The sequence below is a fragment of the Ciona robusta genome, chromosome 8 (genome assembly GCF_009617815.1).
Source record: "Ciona robusta chromosome 8, ASM961781v2".
Classification (NCBI taxonomy): domain Eukaryota; kingdom Metazoa; phylum Chordata; class Ascidiacea; order Phlebobranchia; family Cionidae; genus Ciona; species Ciona robusta.
The window spans coordinates 5302504-5323420 of record NC_143242.1 but is presented as its reverse complement, the minus strand read 5'-3'; the positions used below and the strand labels follow the sequence as shown (position 1 = coordinate 5323420).

General features: G+C 35.7%; 3 protein-coding genes and 1 long non-coding RNA gene across 5 annotated transcripts; 3 read left to right on the top strand and 1 right to left on the bottom strand.

Moving 5' to 3' along the window:
• Window positions 1-61: 61 nt before the first annotated feature.
• On the top strand, window positions 62-3794 carry LOC149732645 (uncharacterized). Of its 2 annotated transcripts, XM_089882488.1 has the most exons (7): window positions 62-370; window positions 488-652; window positions 1129-1248; window positions 1518-1710; window positions 2403-2585; window positions 2755-2865; window positions 3131-3794. In XM_089882488.1, the coding sequence occupies exons 2-7, from the start codon at window positions 504-506 to the stop codon at window positions 3359-3361; spliced, it is 987 nt and encodes a 328-aa protein (XP_089738614.1). In that variant the 5' UTR covers window positions 62-370; window positions 488-503; the 3' UTR covers window positions 3362-3794. The 2 variants fall into 2 exon arrangements, with proteins under 2 accessions (XP_089738614.1, XP_089738612.1); XM_089882486.1 differs by lacking the exon at window positions 62-370 and having other exon boundaries at window positions 377-652.
• On the bottom strand, window positions 3257-16561 carry LOC149732643 (integrin alpha-M-like). Its single transcript, XM_089882467.1, has 27 exons — window positions 16301-16561; window positions 15859-15986; window positions 15543-15601; window positions 15352-15478; window positions 15162-15282; window positions 14706-14821; window positions 14460-14646; window positions 14050-14228; window positions 13908-13975; window positions 13375-13552; window positions 13227-13312; window positions 12634-12888; window positions 11962-12174; window positions 11424-11730; window positions 10900-11048; window positions 10131-10354; window positions 9541-9679; window positions 9006-9116; window positions 8846-8934; window positions 8665-8763; window positions 8478-8595; window positions 8116-8226; window positions 7783-7911; window positions 7605-7718; window positions 7199-7285; window positions 4141-4272; window positions 3257-3763 (listed from the first exon to the last, which is right to left on the bottom strand). The coding sequence occupies exons 1-27, from the start codon at window positions 16468-16470 to the stop codon at window positions 3668-3670; spliced, it is 3792 nt and encodes a 1263-aa protein (XP_089738593.1). The 5' UTR covers window positions 16471-16561; the 3' UTR covers window positions 3257-3667.
• On the top strand, window positions 4590-6813 carry LOC149732644 (uncharacterized). The gene is made up of 4 exons (XR_016385510.1): window positions 4590-5550; window positions 6166-6224; window positions 6276-6313; window positions 6425-6813. It is a non-coding gene; the product is annotated as an uncharacterized LOC149732644 (long non-coding RNA).
• A 2916-nt stretch (window positions 16562-19477) lies between the features above and the next one.
• LOC149732642 (uncharacterized) lies at window positions 19478-20473 on the top strand. The gene has a single exon (XM_089882498.1). It carries the CDS (start codon window positions 19676-19678, stop codon window positions 20348-20350), a length of 675 nt encoding a protein of 224 aa, XP_089738624.1. The 5' UTR covers window positions 19478-19675; the 3' UTR covers window positions 20351-20473.
• Window positions 20474-20917: the final 444 nt, after the last annotated feature.

Here is a 20917-nt window from a genome sequence, read left to right as displayed (position 1 = left end):
ACTCCGAATTTGTCGCTTGTCGCCCGCGTATTGTGAGCAGTTAGTAGTTGCTGCCAGCTACCGCGACGAACTGCACAGTACACATCATAAAATAACTAAAAAACTATTATGCGAATTTTTACTTGTGTGAAACTTTACATCAGTGCATTAACGTGTGTGCAATTTCGGGTTTGTAAAATTGTATGTGCGGTTGTGCTGCGCAGTTGTATGCGTGCAGTACTACGTGTGCGCAGTACTAAAAGCGGAACCATATTTCAGATATGGTATGAGTAAACATACTTTGCGAAAAACGTGTATAGCGTCTTCATTAAATTGATATCAAATAGAAACGAGGATTTGGCCACTCGGAGCGTACACTAAACAGTATTACGTAAGTAATCACACAATTACTAGTCAGCATAGATGATTATGCACTTTTCTTATCGAGAACATAGTAGTACGGCTTAGTCACGTTGCCACAAGAGGTATACGACAATACTGTTTTAAGGTAAATAGCTGTAGACATGGCTACAATTCCAATCGTCGATTTCGGTCAGTGTAGCGTTGGTCGTGAACACGTTGGGACAGATCAACTACAAAAAGTCGGAGAGGAAATATACAATGCGTTCACAAATGTTGGTTTTGTTTACCTCGTCAATACTGGAATACACAGGTAACGTTTTGTTGTTATATTATGTTTAAAAAAATGTAAATTCTGTGTTCTGTGTTAAGTATACAACATCAGTGAACTGTATGGGCTATACATAGCAGAGTAACCTAATTGTTTTCACAGCCACCCACATGTTCAAAATGTACTATATCTTGTTTATTAGTATAATATACTTAAGAGTTTTTCACAATTCCGCTTGTTATTGTCAACTTACATGCAATATACCAGATTGGAAACAGTAGTTTGTTTTAATAAAAGGCTTCCCCCTAATATTTAAATACTTTTAATGAGATTATCTCCCTGACCATTGGCAATAAATATCATATACTGTAACATTTATTAAAAATCATATCAGGGAGAATCGGCACAATATATAAAATTGTTAAAAACATTTGCAATTACATGCATTTTAAATCTAAAAATGTAAGGATATGGGAATTCATAAATAAGAATTTATAATGAAAACATTTAATCTTCAGCACTTCGGTTGACGAGGTAAATAAAGTAGCTTTGGATTTCTTCACAAAACCTGAAGATGAGAAATTAAAGTTTGGTAGAAATGTCAACAATTTCGGATACGACTCTATTGGAAAGGAAAAGTAACGAATAATAAAATATATTTATGCATTTTTATGACAGTTTGAGGTATATGTATGTCAAATATGGTTTATTTATTTGTACCGTAGATATCTATATAGTAATAGTATTAGTATATACATTTAAATATGAGTTATATAGCCTCTACCAGGTTTAACAGTAATTGCCCAGCCCTTTTCTATTATTGGCAACAACAAAAATTATTCAGCAATACGAGTGCCAAATTAGGGCCAGATTCATGAAATAAATTAAAACAGTTGTTTATAACCAGGTTAGATGATGGAAGCCCAGGTGATTATAAGCTTTCATTTAACATGGCTTGTCGCACGTATAACGACCCATGCATTAAATGGCCGGATGAATTAGTTCCACAATTTTCTTCCACCGTGAAATCATTTATGAAAGATTGCAAATGTCTTGCTCTCAGAATTTTGGATTCTTTATCATTTGGGCTAAAATTACAGGTAATTTTATTACATCTTTAGTATTTTTGGATATCAATTAAAATAAAATTACTTTTACCAGATTGTAATATCCTTATACCTATGGCCAATGAATGAAGAATCTAAAGCATTGCCCCTCAGTATTTCATGCAGTGACCTAAGTGTTAATCATAATAGCAAATAATAGAAGCATTAGTTAACTCTGTTTCGGAACGTATGTCAATAACATAGAATACACCAGTCCAGTATACACACATGACATTACCCAGTTTTAATAATAGCAGCCTAACATTTACGAATCACTACAGAAAATGACACAAACAAAATCATTAGCTTTGCTGTGTAAATGCTCTGCATAATTATTTGCAAAGAATTAGTTTACCTCGCTTCATATTTTATATCAACATATAGAAATTGTTTGTGTTAATTCCTGGTGCCTTGGCTTAGTAGTTAGCGGGCCTGCCTTTGCCGCTTACCCATTAGAGCCATTACTTATGGGTTCAACAAGGCTTGTTGCTGTTATCGCTGTTGGCTTATACATACAATCACCCACAAAGTTACATACAAAGTAACTTGAAGCTGGCATGAGGTGTGTGGAACAGAACACCTGAAGGCCATGTTATTAACTGTAACGCCTGTCGTTTTCGAGCCACGCGAGGGTAAAGCAAGTTACATTCAATCTTTCAAAATATAACTATTTAATTTATGTACAGGACAACCAACAACTATCAGCACTTCATGAATCGATTCTATGTGCAAATAATCATTCTTCGTTACGGTGCCTTTATTATCCACCTATTACACAAGAGTTAGAGAAAGGTCAAATACGATTGCTTGAACACACCGATTATGGCCTAATGACACTTCTCTTTCAAGATTCTGTTGGTGGATTGCAGGTTATTATTATTTGAGTATATTATTTATAAGATTGTGTGTAAGTGATTATTTGGTTGAATGAATCCTTAAATTTTTTGGTTAGTAGTATTTTTATTTTAAATATAGTTTTAAAAAAAACTAGACAATAAAAAAAAATTTACAATTATAAATAAAATTTCTGTATTTTAGATCAAATCGCGAGATGGGACTTATATCGATGCTTGTCCAATACCAGACACTGTTTTGATAAATGTGGCAGATTTGTTACAATACTGGACACATGGAGACCTAAAATCTACGGTGAATTTTGTTATTAGAAACTTAGCCTATCCGCTGCCTATGTTACATAGGTGCCACTTATTTTTAATTTTTAAAAATGCTTGGGGTAACATTGTTTTTAAACATAAGAAATTTCTTGGGCTGCTCCTAAATGTCTTGCACAAGGACACATACACCTATATAATGGTAGCATCTTTAAGCCATAGGCTAAACGGATCCGTGCTATCAGGGGCCACACAGCGTTCAAGTTACAGTTAGTTACGAAAGACTTCCATGTTTCTTTCAGCCACATCGCATCTTGGTTCCAGATGATACAACTAAGAGGGCTACCCCACGACAATCGATTGCTTTCTTTGTTCATCCTTCTGAGGACTTGCTGGTTTCAAACACATTATTTAAACAAGAAAGAAAATTAACTGACGAAACAACTTTACGAAATTTTTCAAAAAAAGACTTGGAGAAAATGACAGTTGGTGAATATGTGCAGAGTCAATTCAATAGAACGTACACACGATAACTTCAAATTATCATTAAGTTTAAATTTTATGAACTCACTTATAGAGTATAAGTATGTTGGATTTAAACTGTTTATCTCCAAAGAGGAAATATGCGAGTGCTGTGTTGTGTTCTTTTTTCCGCACTAGTATATATGCAAATGCTTGATTTTTTGTATAATTACTATTGGTGACTTGCATGTAGCTTCGTAAACATAAAATACACAAACCAAATACACAAACAAATTGTAAGCCATTATTACTTTGAATATATTTTTGCAACGAAACTAAAGATCGCCGAATATTGTCGTTTTTTTTATTTAAAAATCTCAATCTTCTATATTGGAGTGCATCGTAATTTCATTGTCGTCCGTATGCTCCGCGTCATAACGCAGTTTTGCGTACTTGCTCTCAAAAAATCCCGCCTGAATAAAAATATACACGGTGTGAAAAGAAGTCGACAAGTTTTTCAATTCTTATTTATAAGCAGCGATTAAACAGTTATAGTAGAGGGAAAATGGGACACCTTTTCATTCTATTTTCTCGTCCCATTTGGTAGTAAACAAAGAACATTTAAAATAAAACCGTGTCCTCACGACACCTATAGACCGTTGTTAACTGTTTAAAACCCGATCAGGATATTTGAATATTATGTGCTAAAGTTGTCCCATCTTCCCCGACCCTACTATAATACCTTTATTTGTCTACTCGATTACGGTATAGCGAAGATTTAGAAATATTTTAAACGAAAAGACGGGATATAGCGACAAAACAACAGGTGATAAAATTAGATTAAATATACCTTCCACATGATAAGAACGATAGCAACAAGCAAACAAATTCCACCAACTATTGCTCCTATGAGAAGTCCTAAGTTGATTTCGCTTTCATATACTGGAACCGGTGGAACGTATTCTGATACAACAGTAGTTGCCTGTTGACAGAATGCACAATATAAACACAATAAATATAAAACTGTAGCCTTATGACTCCCATGGACCATTGTAAATTAGTTAAAAAATCGATCCGGATATTTGGATAATATGCGGTAAAGGTGTCCGATCTCCACCCACAACACAATAAAATAATAATTCACATGTTGGCACGTATAGTAGCCATATATCGATCCCTTTTCGTCGAACAGTTGTTCTTGGTGTTCTTTGCCATGGTCGTTTTCTCCGGTCTAAGTTCTTATTTATCGCATTCAGTCTTTAATATTAAATGTAAAACTTGTTACGATGTGGTTCATACCTCGCCGTAAGATTCGTATAGAATAGAAAAGACGTTGAAGGTGAAATCGCCTTTGAAACGACAATCCAAAATCAAGAATCAATGTGAACTTAGTTTATTATACGTCACAAAGTGGAACTGACGTCACAATCAGCCCGCCATCCAATCCTTAAAGCTGATTGGTCAGATTGCTCCCGCGACTGAAACGGCGCACCAGCTGATTGTGCCAGCCTTGATTTCTCCGCGCATAAAACGCCTCTTTTACAGAGCGAGTTACCACGTTCCAGATTAGATGCAGTTAGATCCACACCAGGTTAGAGGTTGGAAGGTTTAAGGAAGATTTCTTGCAGGACTTAACGTTAAGTGTTATTTTGTTTTATTACATTATAGTATTCTATTATGACATAGTATTTAATATAACTGTATAACATTTATTATAGCTTTACTACTATACACTAAGAGTATTGTACTACATTATATACCATATTATAATACTACACGTTTTGTGCCTATTCTGTGTTTATTACTTTGTAAGTTTAAATTGTTCTTTATCACATTCTGTTTCAGGAATCGCGTCGGTTTTTTATTACGTCACTCGCGACGTCACGCGCATTATCCCGGTTCACAATTGCTGCGTTTTGTTAGGTTGCAACCCGACACAATCGGTTAAATTTCGCTGTCTTCCGCTTGCGTTATTGTAACGACATTAGTTTCACTACGTCATAGCTGAACAACACGCGAATGTTGTAGAAGTACGTTTCGCGACGTTTTTTTCATGGGGCCCCATACGCGTTTTGTGTCGACGCAAGTCACGTTACTTGTTTATTTTAATTATTTGGCGCCATAAGCGCGAAGCAAGAATATTACAGAATCGGTAAAGTATAAATCATAATTGACATTATTACGTACATATGCTATTATTTAGAAACAACGATGATGTGACGTCACGAAGTGGTGATGACGTAACAGAAGAACCCACTTCGTAAGTTTATCGTTTCGTCACAAACTTATTTTGCTTTAAAGGGCCTAAACACACTTAAATGTACATCGCTTTAATAGATAGAGTGTGTTTTTCTAATTCCAACGACACCTTACTTGTTTTAATCGGTTCTGTATAACCAAAGATATTCCAGCTCAAACACCGTGAAATTCATAAAACTGATTTGAAAGTTGCGTGGCGAAAAAATTGAGAAGTGTACTACCCACGTGACAAATCACGTCACAAAATTGTTGAAGCGTGGCCGCTCTCATTCAGAAAGACTGAGAAAGGCGAGAGGCAGTGTTTTTAGCGAAAAAAGAGAGAACAAAAAAAAACGCAAAAAAGCACAAAAAAACTCAGGTTTCGCTTTTACGAATGAATCAGTCACGTGACTAGTAAGTTCCTACGTCACAATCACGAAGCTCGTAGTAAAAAAAGTATAGCGCTAGAGATCACTGTTTGAGGACGAATATCTACGCCTGTACTGGACCAATTTTAATAGGCAAAGTATTTTTGGAATCTATAAAACAGTCGCTTTATGAATTTACCATAAAAAATAAAAGTGACGTGGGGTGTGTTTAGGCCCTTTAAATGGCGTTTTAAAGATTGTGTTTACAGAACATGGTATGTGACGTCACAGAGGATTCAGCGGACCACACCACGAAAGAAAAATGAAGGTGGCTATGACGTAATAATATACAGACTTTTAGGTAATGATTGTTTTGCAGAAGATTCCGCGAATAAAGCTGCATAAGAAAAGCACACGGTATTGTATATTATAATTTGTGCTGATTTGATATTAACTTTAAAACATTTAAATGCGAAATATACTGGTGTAAAATTTTCTGCGTGTTACGTAACTATCCTAACTTTTCAGACGAAGAACAAAGACGAAGACGCCGACGAAGAAGGATATACAGTTTGAGGTTTATAAGTATTATAGTTGTGTGCTGTATGTGTGTCTTGTCTGCGCTGCTGTATTCTTATTTTGCTAATGTTGCCAGCTATTTTAAGTCAGTCACTACTATATAGTGCATTTTGCATTTTACTGAAATGTTTACAATGAAACTATGGCAAACATCTTGCTGGATCAGATTTTGTTGTTGTACACTCTGTTGTGTGTTTCTTCAAAGATCAACCATTTTCAGCGGTTCTTTTGGTGAAAACGCTATGTTGATACACAAATACTCGCGGTATATCAACACGTTGTGTAATATGCACGTAAATGTAATAGTAGTTCATTTAATATATTGTAACGTAAACTTTTTTGAGTGACCAACTTTATATTAAAACGTCATGTAGCGTGATTGGGACGATGGCCACGTCACAATTACGCTACGACGTCGATACGGTGGGTCAGAGCATTGTCATGACCCTGCGTACGGTGCGGTTACGTCAGTTTTGTTAAGAGTTATTAAACGGTCAGATTGTTGCGTGGACGTCGCCGACAGTGACCAGACTCACGTGACCAGACTCTAGGGGGTTTGATTATAATACATCGAAGCCCACTGGCGGTTTGTTTAGCTTTTATACGTAATGATACGTGTTTATTCATTAAAGCTCTGCTCTCTTGTATTTTACAAGATATGTTGGATTACTTTGCTGTGAACAATAAATGCGTATATAACAATAACGGAAATCCGCTTCATACCTTTGTTGTTGTTGCTGCTGCATTATAGATGGGAGAATCCGTTACATTAAGACTGGTCTTGCTTGAGAGTTTTGTTACGAGTTTATTCTGGAACAAATAAAAAAAGAATTTCTCAGAGATGAAGTATTGTTTATGTATTCTATATCAATATTATATATTCCTATGTGAAATGTCTTACAACGATAAACGCGCCATGGGAATTAGAATTTAGGCCAGAGTTGGTCCATTTATACACCAGACATGATTATATGTGACTACTGGTTGTTTAAACAGTGTTGGTGAATTTAAAAGAAACTGACACTAGAGCCATCATTTTCATTTTTTCGGCACCGTATTAGTTTTTAAATTGCAAGATCTTTATTAACACACTTTTTTTAGAGAATTACAGAGTTATTTATTGCGAAACCTGTGTTAATGTTGGCAACCAGACTTTAAATGATGACGTCACCACAACTGTGGAGAACTTTCCAAGTTGCTCGACACTGCACATGATGGAGTCGCATTCCACGTCATTGCAGGTCTGTAAACCATATTTATAAATTACAATATTTAAATCGTTTTTTTTTATATCATTTTCGACTCACAGTTTCACTCGGTAGAGTTGTGTTAGAATTGAAGTCGATTGAAATATTTTTCAAACCTGTTTCGTTGTTTATCGCAAGTCCGTATTCGTTTACTTTGTTCAGCGTTTCACAATGACACAAAGTTGAAGGCTATTGTAGATATAAGAATAAATAGGTCAACAAATTAATGTTATTTTGGGAGCCCAACAGCCACGCTTTAACCGAGGCTCGTTTTCACACATTGTATCCATAGTGTATTTTAATTACTGTCGTTTTGCTGTTGATCCCTTTTTATTATTTTTTAATGATATGAGATTTGCTACTGTTTTCGAAAAAAATATGTTATTTACTTACCAAGCATTGGAAATTGTATAGATATAACAGTGGTAACCCTTCCTTGGTTTGTCTTGGCCATGTAAACACAAGAGAAGCTTTTGCAACAAGGTTTGGCCCTCTATTGTAAACCTGCTTGCAAAAATTCGTTACCCCTTGTTGTATGGTAGGGCTGGGGGAAGATGGGACACCTTTGGCAGATATTATTCAAATATCCTGACCGTGTTTTATGATCAATTAACAACAGTAATTTGGAGTCGTACGGGTACGGTTTTATAATTCTTTTAAGTTCTTTGTTTACGACCAAATGAGACGAAAAAATAGAATTAAACAGTGTCCCATCTGCCCCCATCCTACTATATAACACAAATTATTCCACTTACCGAGTGGTTGTGAAACACAGCATATTTTGAGTCTCCTAAATAACTATTACTGATGTTATAAATGCTTGCTGTAGTGGAAACGGTGCGGTTATAGAACATAGCGTTCGGCGCCGAGTTGCTGTTTATCATAATTACTATAAGTATAATTACTAAGTAATAAAGCTTTATGAAAGGCTCAAAAAATTACCTAGTCTGAACGATTGCGGCCGTGTACAAAACTTTTTTATGGAACTCGAATTGGTTGTTGTGCATGATGGGGTCTATAACGCTAGCTGTGTCGTTGACGCTGTATAAAAAATCATTGACAGACTAAATTTTATATTAATACCCATTTTTTAAAATTGAATTTGAGGATTTAAGTATCTTACCCGGAATACACGGATCCTTTTAGTAGAATATCTTGCACCATTGCCCTTTTCGTTAAAGACAGTAGCGAGTATTCCAATATAAAAGAACACTAAGAAAAAGAAATAAAGGTGTAAAGTCTTATACTTTATATATAACAAATACATAGGTTTAATACTTTACCTTTTCGCCTTTCAGCATAAAACCTTGTAAAATTGAGTTTTCCGACTTGAAACTCACAGTTCTGTCATTCGGTGTGCTTGTTGGAGCTACGGTAACACATGCACCGACAACCTGTTCACATTATGTAAATTTTGTTGGCTTAAGATTCTAATAATATATAATGTTAACTTTTATTTTGTCGTCGATTTCGGTATAGCGAAGATTTAAAAAAAATAATACGAAAAGACAGGATTTATAGCCACAAAACGACAGTCGTTAAAACATGTTTACAGTTAAAAAAATTATTTACATTTAGTCAGAAGAAAATGGCGTTGTCTCAAGATTTGTTATTTGTTTATATATACAGTATAGGGTGGGGGAGATGGGACACCTTTGGCACATAATATCCAAATATCCTGATCGTGTTTTAACAATTAACAACGGTCTATGGAAGTCGTGAAGATACGGTTTATTTTTTTGAGTGTTTTTTTTTAACTACCAAACGGGACAAGAAAATAGAATTAAAGGTGTCCCATATTCCCCCACCCTACTATACCTTGTTTAGATCAAGATTTCCAACGACGTTAACCCTTGTAAAGTAGGAATGGTCGGGACCAAGATTGGTGATCGTTACATTGATCGATATTATTCCTGGATTCGAACGCAGAATCAAAGGTTCTCCGAGTGATGGCACGCTAAAATAATGACCGTAAAAATAAAAATAAAACTAAACACGCATATAGTACTGTGGGGTAAGATGGGATATCTTTGAAACTAAAAACCCATATTTAGGTTGTGTTTTAGACAGTTACCAATAACGCTATTTCCCAGCAGGGCTACGGATACGCAATTCTTTAAATGTATAGTGGGGTGGGGAAAGATGGGACATCTTTAACACAAAATATATAAATATCCTGGTCGTGTTTTAAACAAATAAAAATGGTCTATAAAAGTCGCGAGGACAAGGTTTTATATTTCTTTAAATGTTCTTTGTTTACTACCAAAATGTACGAGAAAATAGAATGAAAAGGTGTCCCATCTTCCCCCATCCTGCTATATTTGTTTATTACCAAATAAGTCCAGAATAAAATTAAACACATGCCCATCTTATCCCACTCAACTATTAAACTTTTTATTTCAACTTACGAAAATACTGTTTCTATTTTCAAATCGTGACTGCATCTCGTCCCATTTATTTCGGAACATTGCTTTTCTAACGTCCAGTCTGCTGTAGTAACCCTTGGCAACAAGGGGTCAATGACTGCTGACATGATCGTGTTTTTATGGTTCACCGTATAATCATAGCTGGCTTCGACTCGGGCCGCTATCCCGAAATCTCCCGTAGATAAAGTCGATGCAAAATATGCTGACTGTTAAAAAAAGACATATAATAGGGTTTTCATTCTATTTACTCGTCTATTTACTTTTCTATTTACTATAAACACCTTTTCATTCTATTTACTCGTCCTATTTATTAGTAAACAAAGAAAATTCAAAAATTATAAACCGTGTCCTCACCACTCCCATAGACTGCTGTTAATTGTTGACGATCAATGTGCTAAAGGTGTCCCGTCTTCCCCTATACTACTATAAAAGTTACACTTTATAAACTATAGTTTTTTTTTCTGTGTCGTAAACGGCATTGCATAGTTTATGTACCAAAAAACGAAGCGAAGAGAATTTAGCAGCAAAAACAGTCGTTAAAACACGTTTCGAATAAAAACTATAGTGACTAAAAGTGTCAAATAAAAGCGTGACTATACTAAACCCACAATACAATATAAATAAAGTCATATTTAGTTGTATTTAATCAAAAAAGGGAATTGAAAAGGTAAAATATAACGTACGTTTAGTTGAGTTGTATTTAATCAAAACATATTAAGATGTAATTGAATAAAAAGTAAATATTACATACGTTTAGTCGAACCGGCAAAGTGAAGCATGAACTTCGCGAAGTGACGTTATACACCATTGTATGGGTGGATGACGTTGTCCCAGCGAACACGAGCCTTTTATTAACTGGGTTGCCCAGTAAAGAATCCAACTTCATAGTAACATTAAGAGCTGATAATAGTATAGATAAGTACCCACAATGCGTTAACAACGTATATTGAAACTTAGTAAAGACTTGAACTAGCATAGTATACTATGGGTTAAAATGGATACCTTTAGCTCTTAAGTTTATATTTACCTGGTCGTGTTTTGGGCAATTAACAACGCTTTTGCAGAGTCGCAGGAGCTACGGTTATATATTTCTATATTTTTTTCTTTACTATCAAATGGATCAAAAAAGAATGAAAACATGTTCCCTTTTCCCCACCCTACTATATTTCCATATTTATTGTGGTACCGGCGTGAAGCTTCGTATACTCAGTGTACAAAATCGACGTTATATGAATATTTAATCCGTGATAATATGATTTCTATCTTTCCACTTACGTGCTGGTGCTGTTAAAGTTCGGTTATCCGTGTAGAATGCGGACAAGCACACCGCTGCACTTGTACAAGGAGCAACTGAGCTACTAAGGCAGTTGATTAAGTCGATAGACGGAGGTTTCAAAGTGATTTGTGTTTGAACTTTCACAATCGGTCGAGCCCTTAAGATAATGATGTTATCGCTGGCAGGTGATGATATTATAACGTCAGAATATCCGTTTCCATCCACGTCATTCTTGGATCCTGCTCCGGATGTAATAAACCCGCCGAATGTTTTTAATGATGGCGAAACAGATTTTCCCAATATGCGCTGAAGAAATGTGACATTTAAGATATATGTAGTACCTATGTGTATGATGGGATTCCGTTAGCACCTATAAAACCCCATAATTTTGTGTTTTAAACATTTTACAACGCTTTCGTAGTCCCGAAGATGCGGTTATTTAATTATGTAAATATTGTTTACTATTAAATGGTTTAAAAATGTTTGAAAACATATCCCTAATATACTGAGCAAAATACATTAACACAAAATCAAAACCTGTTTTCGTGTTTCAATCAGTCCCTCGCTGGAGCCGAAATAAATGTAAACAGTGCCGCTACCGGTTGAATAAATCTCCTCAAATGGTGCTCCCACTGCTATGTCGTCATATCCGTTTAAATCTACGTCACCAACTACTGCGACTGACATTCCAAATCGAGCTCCTTTCGCGTTTGATCCACTGAGCATTTGTGGGTGGTATGACGCAGATACCTGTATCACGAATAGACTTTATATTACAGAATCACTTCCTTGCGTTGGCGGATGAAACTTTCCCTTGTAAAATATGATATCACGTTCTATAAGTGTTTGCGGTACAGTTTGTTTTATCCTATCATATACATAGTACCGTGGGGTAGGATGGAACAATTTAGCGCATAATATCCAAATAATCTAATCGTAAACAATTGACAACGTTTTATAATCGTAAGGATACGGTTTACAATCCTTTGAATGTTTTTGTTTACTTCTAATTGGGACGAGAAAACAGAATGAAATGGTGTCCCATTTTACCCACCCTAATTTATATATTCTTGGCAGCGCTTAGTGAACTGTATATTGCATTACATGCAATTATAGTTTTGAAATTGTGCTTTATATAACACAGGCACGATCCTATCGGTCATATGATTTAATAGCGTTTGTATATTTAAACATATTTTTCTACCTTACCCATTTCTGTAACTTGGTGTCTTTCGGATCGTTGATGTAAACGAAAACTCGTCCTTGGTCATAACCTGTAGCAACGTCATTGAATAACGGTGCAGAAACAATTAAGTCGTCGAGAGAATCTTTATTGATGTCCACAGCACACACAGAATGTCCAAAATAAGCTCCTAATTGCCACAAACCAGACGTCTCACTCGGATGCAGAAGAAGAAACTTGGACGACGACTCCATTACATTGTTTGCTTCGTATACAGCGACCTGGTACCGCAAAAATTGGCTGCGATTATTTACTGCAATATGTATATAGTATAGGCTATAGGATATGAAAAATGATTATGTTTTTATTTTCTTCGTCTTATTCGGTAGTAAACAAAAATTATTTTAGAATCGTATACCTGTAGAACCCCGACTCCAAAAGAGCTTGGTTTATTGGTCAAAACATGATTAAGAAAATGTGGAATGTATGTGTTAACGGTAGCCTGTCCTACCCCACACCACTATATAGACAAATTAGTAGCAGTGATTAACCATACTATAGCTTACGCAATCGGGATTCCTAAAATATCCAGATTTAGTTAACATATATTTGAACTAACCATCCCTTTTGAGTTGTATCTCGGAGCTCCGCTTGCAACATATTCACCATTTCCTCCAAAAAAGTTCCCGCTCGTAACAGAGTAACCTTCATATTTATTACATGTAAGTTTCATGTATAGATATATATACCTGGGTGGATTTTCATACCGAGATATGTGTCTGATAGATTGGCACTTATTCCGCTTGCAGATGCTATATTGGCGTATTGTGTAATGTTCAACACGCTTCTATATTGCGTCGATACGCTTCCTGCAACCGCGCTGTAATCGACCACAGCTCCTGCTCTATCATACGAACCAACCGCACCAACGTACATATTGTTGTTCTGTATGATTGAATAAATGAATGAATGTTACTTGTTTTACCCTAGTGGCGGAAAATAACAGTCAATATACCACGGGTGTTTTGATTCATACACCTCGTGCCAGATTACGAGTTAGCATTACTTTGTGAACAGTTTTTTTTCTTTTACTGACAGTTTAGACTACCCCTAGTGACCACTAAGTTATAGCAATTGCCGTGAAGTGACTTGCCCAAGAATACATACATACGCCCAAAGTGGTAGCAGCGTCGAGTCTTGAACTCCTACCAACTGGGTTAGAAGCATGCGCGCAAACCATTGAGCAAAACGTTAGTGTAAAAAGTTTTGACATAAATAAGTTAGTATTATTGTGTTGTACCTTTGTAACATGAGATGAAATTCCAAGTTGGCATTCAGCAAGCTCATTGGTGGTATTCGTAATGTCACCTTACATAAAAAAATACTTCATTTAAAAAAATATTTCACGTAATTCGCATTTTTACTTTCATTGATCATATTACCTTCTAATTTAACCGATGCTGTATCTTGTATAGTAGATTTAACTCCTTCTACAACGCTATCCAGGTTGTCGTAGTTAGTTGCTTTAAACACACGAGAAGCGTTCCCGGCAATTGTCAGAAGTTGTGTTTCGTCTACACGACTCCCGACCCCCACTGAAACTGTTACAATTCCATTGGCCCTGAAGATATAGTGGGGTACTGCAAGATGGGACATCTGTGGCACCTAAGTCCTGTATTTCCTTGACGTATTTGGACAATTATCAACCCTGTTTTAGAGTCGTGTAAAAAAGGTTATACAATGATTTAAATATTCCTTCTTTAGTAGCACATGGCTTGGAAAAAAGAATGAAGACATGTCTTATTTTACCCCAACCTATTACATACAAAATAAAAAATCCAACTCATTTTACCTGGCCCTTTCGGCAGCAGGTTTAACGTTTTCAGGCTTGGTGGCAGCACCATCTGTAAGCAAAATCATTTCTTTCGGAACAGATTCGCGGCCGTGGTCGTCAAACTCAGTAATTGTCAAGTTTATCGCGTATCCAATGTACGTCAATCCATTCAGCGATCTCACATTAACCATATTGTTAATTTGGCCTGAAGTATATTTGGTAGCTTAGTGCGACTATTTACTTTAATACTTGTGTATTTTTTACTTGTAAGCGAGGTATATGACCACGCTTGTAACCGGATCCGGACTTTTGTGTCAATATTGTTCAGCCTGCTGAAGCCAATGACACCAACGTGAACGTCACCTTTATCGATATAAGACCTGTGTATATAAATTTTAATAATACGATATTTTTTGTACAAAAGCTACTACAGCGTATATATATAGTGATATCACGGTCGGAAAGATGAACACCTTCTTGTTCTATTTTCTAGTCCGAACTAGTAGTAAACAATGAACTTATAAATAAACCGTATTCTCAGGGGCCGTTTTTAAAATTCGATCAGGATATTTGAACACTATATGCTTAAAGTGTCCTTACTTACCCCAAAGTACTATTTATATGCATTTTTTGTAAAAATGCATCTACGGCATAGATACTGCACAGACTTAATCATGTTTTGCAGATTTTTGTAAAATAGTTATTTCAATTTACAACTACCTAAACGATGAAATAACTTGTTTCATCCAGTTTAATGAATCCCGATATTCGTCTACGTCCACACTTCCCGATTCGTCCACCACGAAAATGATGTCGGCAGTTAATCCTTCCGTGGGACAGGCTTAAAAACAAGGGTGGGTTTGCATTTATTTAGCATTTGACGGTTTTGTTTTAGCATTTAAGGGTTTACCAGTCGTGCAAGGGGACTTAAGCAAAGTAACTGCCGATGTGGTTGTCGATTTTTTATAACACGCTCCAATCATTCGGTTTTGTAGCTGAGATTTTGGACAGTTGATGACGTGTTGATTTCCGCATACCTATACTCAGGTACAATGTATTGATATCTCCTTCAAGTAAACGCTGTGCGTAGGCTACACTTACGTATATATTTTCATCATCGGTGTTCATGCTAATAGAAATTCCCATTGCCCCAGTTTTATCTGAAAAACAACAGCAATGATCAATATGCCAGGGCCGTTCCAAAGTGGTTATTATCGCGCTTGCCTCTACCCAGAAGTTATGGTTTGTGTGTGTCATTGGGTAAGACACTTAACGGTAATTACCGCTTCAGCCATATATTTAAAAAGAACCCCCTAAAACATAGCAACTCGTAAGCGGGCAAAAAGTGTGAGTAAACAGAACACCTGTGTATAACGACTGTTGACAAAAAAGTATGCTATAATAATGTATTAGTTACCGAACGCAGTCTCCCTAATGCACAGACTACTTCCGCTAGTTCTCCCATCAAATGTACATTTATACAAAGATCCATTTTTTCTCTCGTCCAACGGTGCGCCAACAAACGCTTGAGAATTCGACGCAGTCCTGTGGAGAAAATGACAAATTCTTTTTCGTCGATTTTTTCATTGAATTCTTCGATTTTTTATGGACTTGGGCTAATTCATGTGCAATCAGTTTGCACTAAACATAAAAATATAGTAGCCTACTGTGGGATAATATGGGATACCGTTAGCACCTATAAATCCCATATTTCCTTCTTGTTTTCAACAATTACCAACGCTTTTTAGTCGTGAAGAAGCTTTTTTTTAAACATGTAAATATACTATGTTTGCTATACCACAAAAAGGAACAAAAAATAATGAATTATGTCCTATTTTACCCTACCCTACAATACTTACTTTTTAACCACTACTGAAGCTCCGAAATGAATCACAGATAAATCTGATTTTACCGGAGAAAGAGAATGGTGTGCTCTTGTTTCTATATTTTGTGCTTTTATTTTCACAAAACAATAAACTATTGCGACGAGGCAAGACAACGCTCCTATAGACCTTCTCATTCTATACATTATATGATTTCTTTTTGATTATATTTATTAAAATTATGTCTTCAGCTCGATCAATAGCATCACTGTGGGGTAAGATGGGATACCATTAGCACCGAATTCCCATATTTTCTGATCGTGTCTTGAACAATTAACATTTTATAATTCAGTTAATATTCTTTTGTTTTTTACCAAATGGAATGAGAAAATTACCTCACCTTATATTATTCAAGTAATATTTACGTATGCCTTTACACTACATGCATTATATCTTACAATTCAGCCATAAAACAACTAATAAAGTAACCGCCTCTTTATGGCAAGAGAAGTTATTTTAATAGCCACATACACACCGCCAATATGTAGGATGTAGCGTATATACCGTGATGAAGTATCCACCCAGCGTACATCCGATTGATTTATACAAATATTACCATAGCTGCACTTTGCAGCATATAGTAGGGTGGGAAGACGAGACACTTTTATCAAATTATATCGAAATATCGTGTTTTAAACATATAATAACGGTCAATGAGAGTTGTGACGACTCGTGAGAATACGGTTTTATATTCCTTTAAATGTTCTTTGTTTACTACTAAATTTAATGATAAAATAGAATGGAAAAGTTTCGAACCTTCTCCTACCCTATTATATCTAAAACATAGTTGCACATATATAGCTTATAAGCCGCGCAACAATATAATAATACTTACTGTGTATATAGAAACAGCAGCATATACGGTAAGCGTGGGATTTTTGTTTATTGATTGACGTAAACTGTGTAAATTGGATGTTGAGTGGTTTGCCCCTCCTACTGATTGGTATTATAATTACCACATATTGATTTAGCTCATGCTTACCAAATTATTGTAGAACTTAAGAAGACGCGATACACAAAACCGTTTGTATTTTTTTATTCGTTTATTCTATAGCTCAACAACGCCACCAGACGCCGGCAAAGTCATCGATCAGTTCAGTTTTTATGGATAATTAAATAAAAGGGGTGCTGACTATTATCTGAACGAATGAATGCAACTATCCTCGTGTGGCCAAAAAACGACAGTTGTTCTGTTTCATACACTTAGTGTCACCTTACGAGTTACCATGTATATATCTTTGTGGTGTTTTTTTTCAAAACAATGGTAGCAGCGACGAGTATGGAGCCCAATAACGAACCTTGAACTAATTAGAAAACACACTGAGGGCATACATTTCATATACCGTTTATAATATGAAGTAATTTGATTTAAACAAAACTATTTGTTGTTTCGTTTTTAACACTTTGATCGTACCTTAAGATCACTTTCAAGCATCTCTATTCTTATTAATTTTGATTTTGTCCCTTTGAGACTAATAGTAGGATGGGGGAAGATGGGACACATGTACCATATAATATCCAAATATCTTGATCGGGTTTTAAACAATTTAAACGGTATATGGGAGTTGTGAGGACGTGGACTTATAATTTTTAATTTTTCTTTCTTTTATACCAAATTGGACGAGAAAAAGGAAGGAAAACGGTGTCCCATCTTCCCCCTCCCTATACTATACCTTTAGTTATGCGACAAACGTTTAAACAACTTGTCAACATGGCAAAAAATAAATTCACTGTAAATTGGATTTAATTTTATCGTTGGTTATAAGCAGTCCAAAGACCGTTGTGTATATACAAGCAATCTTCCGCGTATATAAGCAGTCTCTGGAATTATAAGATAATAATACCAGTGAAATAATTTTCCAATCGTATTGAACGTGGGTCGATCCAAGAGATGCTGGGCATTATCATCTTCAACAATGGCCCGGATATATACCCTATGTGGACAGGTTCTCCTTTATTCTTCGTCACCCCACTGGGATGTAAATCATCGCCTCTCGCATCAGGTTTGCCATCTTGTCGTCTAGTTACACCACCATAACACAGGTTCACAGCCAGAGCGCAGCACAGCAGCAAAGCAACACACTTCAATTGCATCTTATTTTTTTAGCTGAATTTAATGAAGTGCTCGATAGTCCTGATTAATCTAATATATATTTAATTGGGTTATTAGGATAATTTAAAAAAATGTACTTTTTATAGAAATGTTTCAATATATTATTGGCACTCGGGTTCGACGTAAAAAAGGGAGCTCGAATTAGGATTCAACCAACTTTACGCTGTTTTGTTTATATTCTGTACTAAACATAAACCACAAAGGGACACAGACTGAGACTGATTAACGAAACAGACTGATTAAAACGTATATAGGGCATTTCGCTTGTTTTCTAACCTAACATCAACTCTATGAGAAAACCTACGCAAATTCTTTCACAAATTACCTGCCCGTTACAATAACCACTGTGTGAAAAGCATATATGTCGTTAATTTAGGTTGTCTGCGTTGCGATGTAGAAGCAAACAGCTAAGTATGACTCAATATTACCCAGAAAAAAACCCAATGGTACTCGTAATACGATTTAGGCACCTCCGGATATTCGCAATGTTTATCATAGGGTATATACCAAATGATTACTGTTAAGTTAAGCTTACGCAATATAGTATATTGCAACTTCAATGCGTATTTATACAGCTATAAAATGACACTAATAAATGAGAAATATAAATTACGAAATTCCTTTGTGCTGCAAAAACAGCCGAATCCATTATACCAGCTATGTTTTTACAGCTAAAGCGTCTGGTATGCATGCAGCATATGTCCTTCGTGGGTTTGTAACGTGCTATAGGCTATACAGGGAAAACAGCACTATTGGTTACATGTTTATTGAGGTGCCAGCTAAAGGACTTAATTTCATTGGATTTTTACGCCACAAAAATAAAATTACCTACAAAGTTACATATGTGCTTGTCGTTTTCCGGCCACCGCGATAAAATACATTCGTTCGATAACAAATAGCAAAATGTGGAAATTGAAAGACAAAAGTTTAATTTGTTCCTAAAATGCTCGATTTTTGGAAACAAAGAAGTTTGTGTAATGATAATACACGACTGCTGACTATCATTGTACATTTCGTTCAGTATATAGGTTACATGCGGCTATGCAAACACAATTACAATTGCTTGAACAAGCGACTGTCGATCATCAGACAGTAAACAAAGCACAAAGCAGTTCTGAACAATGCAGTTTGAAATATGTTTTGAAAAGCAAGTTGAAGTTTCTTTTTTTCGTGTTACAGGCTATATATTTGGTTGGCATTAAATCAAGGACAGATTTTAAACAAATAAGTTCATTGCTATGAACCGAAACTTGAACAATATAGAATTTCGCCGCATTGGTGACGAAATCACAGAAGAGGTGAAAGAATTCATTGCCAAATTCTATTCACCCCTCGCTGAATTACCGAGAGCTGCGAATGTTCCACTTGAAGAAGCTGTTGCAGTACACATGCAGCGTGCTACAAATTTGTTGCTGCAAAACGTTTCGATCGGGGCATTCGAAAATGAATCTGGAAAATTGGTAGCGATTTGTCTCAGCTCAATCCGAGTTCGAAGCCAGATAGAATACAAAGTTGATACCACTACTTTTGAAAGTAAATTTAAATGGAGAGCACAGATTAAGAAAATGGTAAAACACTTGGAAGGCAATATCTTCGAAGAGTTGGGAGCAGAGAAAATATGTTCAATGCACATGCTTATAGTTCATACTAGCTATGCACGAAAGGGTATAGGCACAAGTATAGCAAAAAGAATGATGATTTTAGCCGCAGATCTTGGTTGCGACTTTGCGATTGCTCATGTTACCTCTCTACATGCTATGGAAATAGTTAACAAGTTGGATTGGTGTTTGTTGCGAAGTATTGATCTGCTACATTACACAGACGAAGACCAAAATGAAACAAATCTCTTTGTTCATGCAAAACCACCGAATAATTTATTCTCACTTGTGTATCGGCAACTGGCAAAGCTGTAAAATAAATAAAGTAAAGTTATATTAAAATAATGCGTTTTTGAAGTAAATTAGGGGCGTTATCAGCATTGTTTGCCGTTTGCCATTTATGTGAATCACAATAAAGACATTCAGAGCCATTTTTAATACACTTTAATGGATAAACAGTACAATTTTGTAAATAAAAATTCAGAATCGGTTTTACTGCCGCAAAAGTTTGCTACACAAGGTTTTCTAAAACTGTAATTAGCGGGGAATTTTTACAATAAAAACAACTGTTTTTTTGGCAAAAGAAGAACTTTAGCGATACTAACGTGTTTAATCACTGTTCGACAAAAGTATATGAGCGGCTAACGTGCCTAAACACTTTTTTATATCGTGGACCACGTTAGCATTTGTAATACAAGCGGTATAAATATGCTGTAATATTTACCGCTAAGCGGAGCAAGATAGCTGCAAAATGCATTTTGTTTGTGTTGCTGCTATGATGCGTATGCACATTCATTGTATTGTTTATTTATCTGATTTTTGCAATTTGTAAACACCATAAAAGCGTGTATGTGTGTTTGTAAGTATAGCTGATGTAGAATG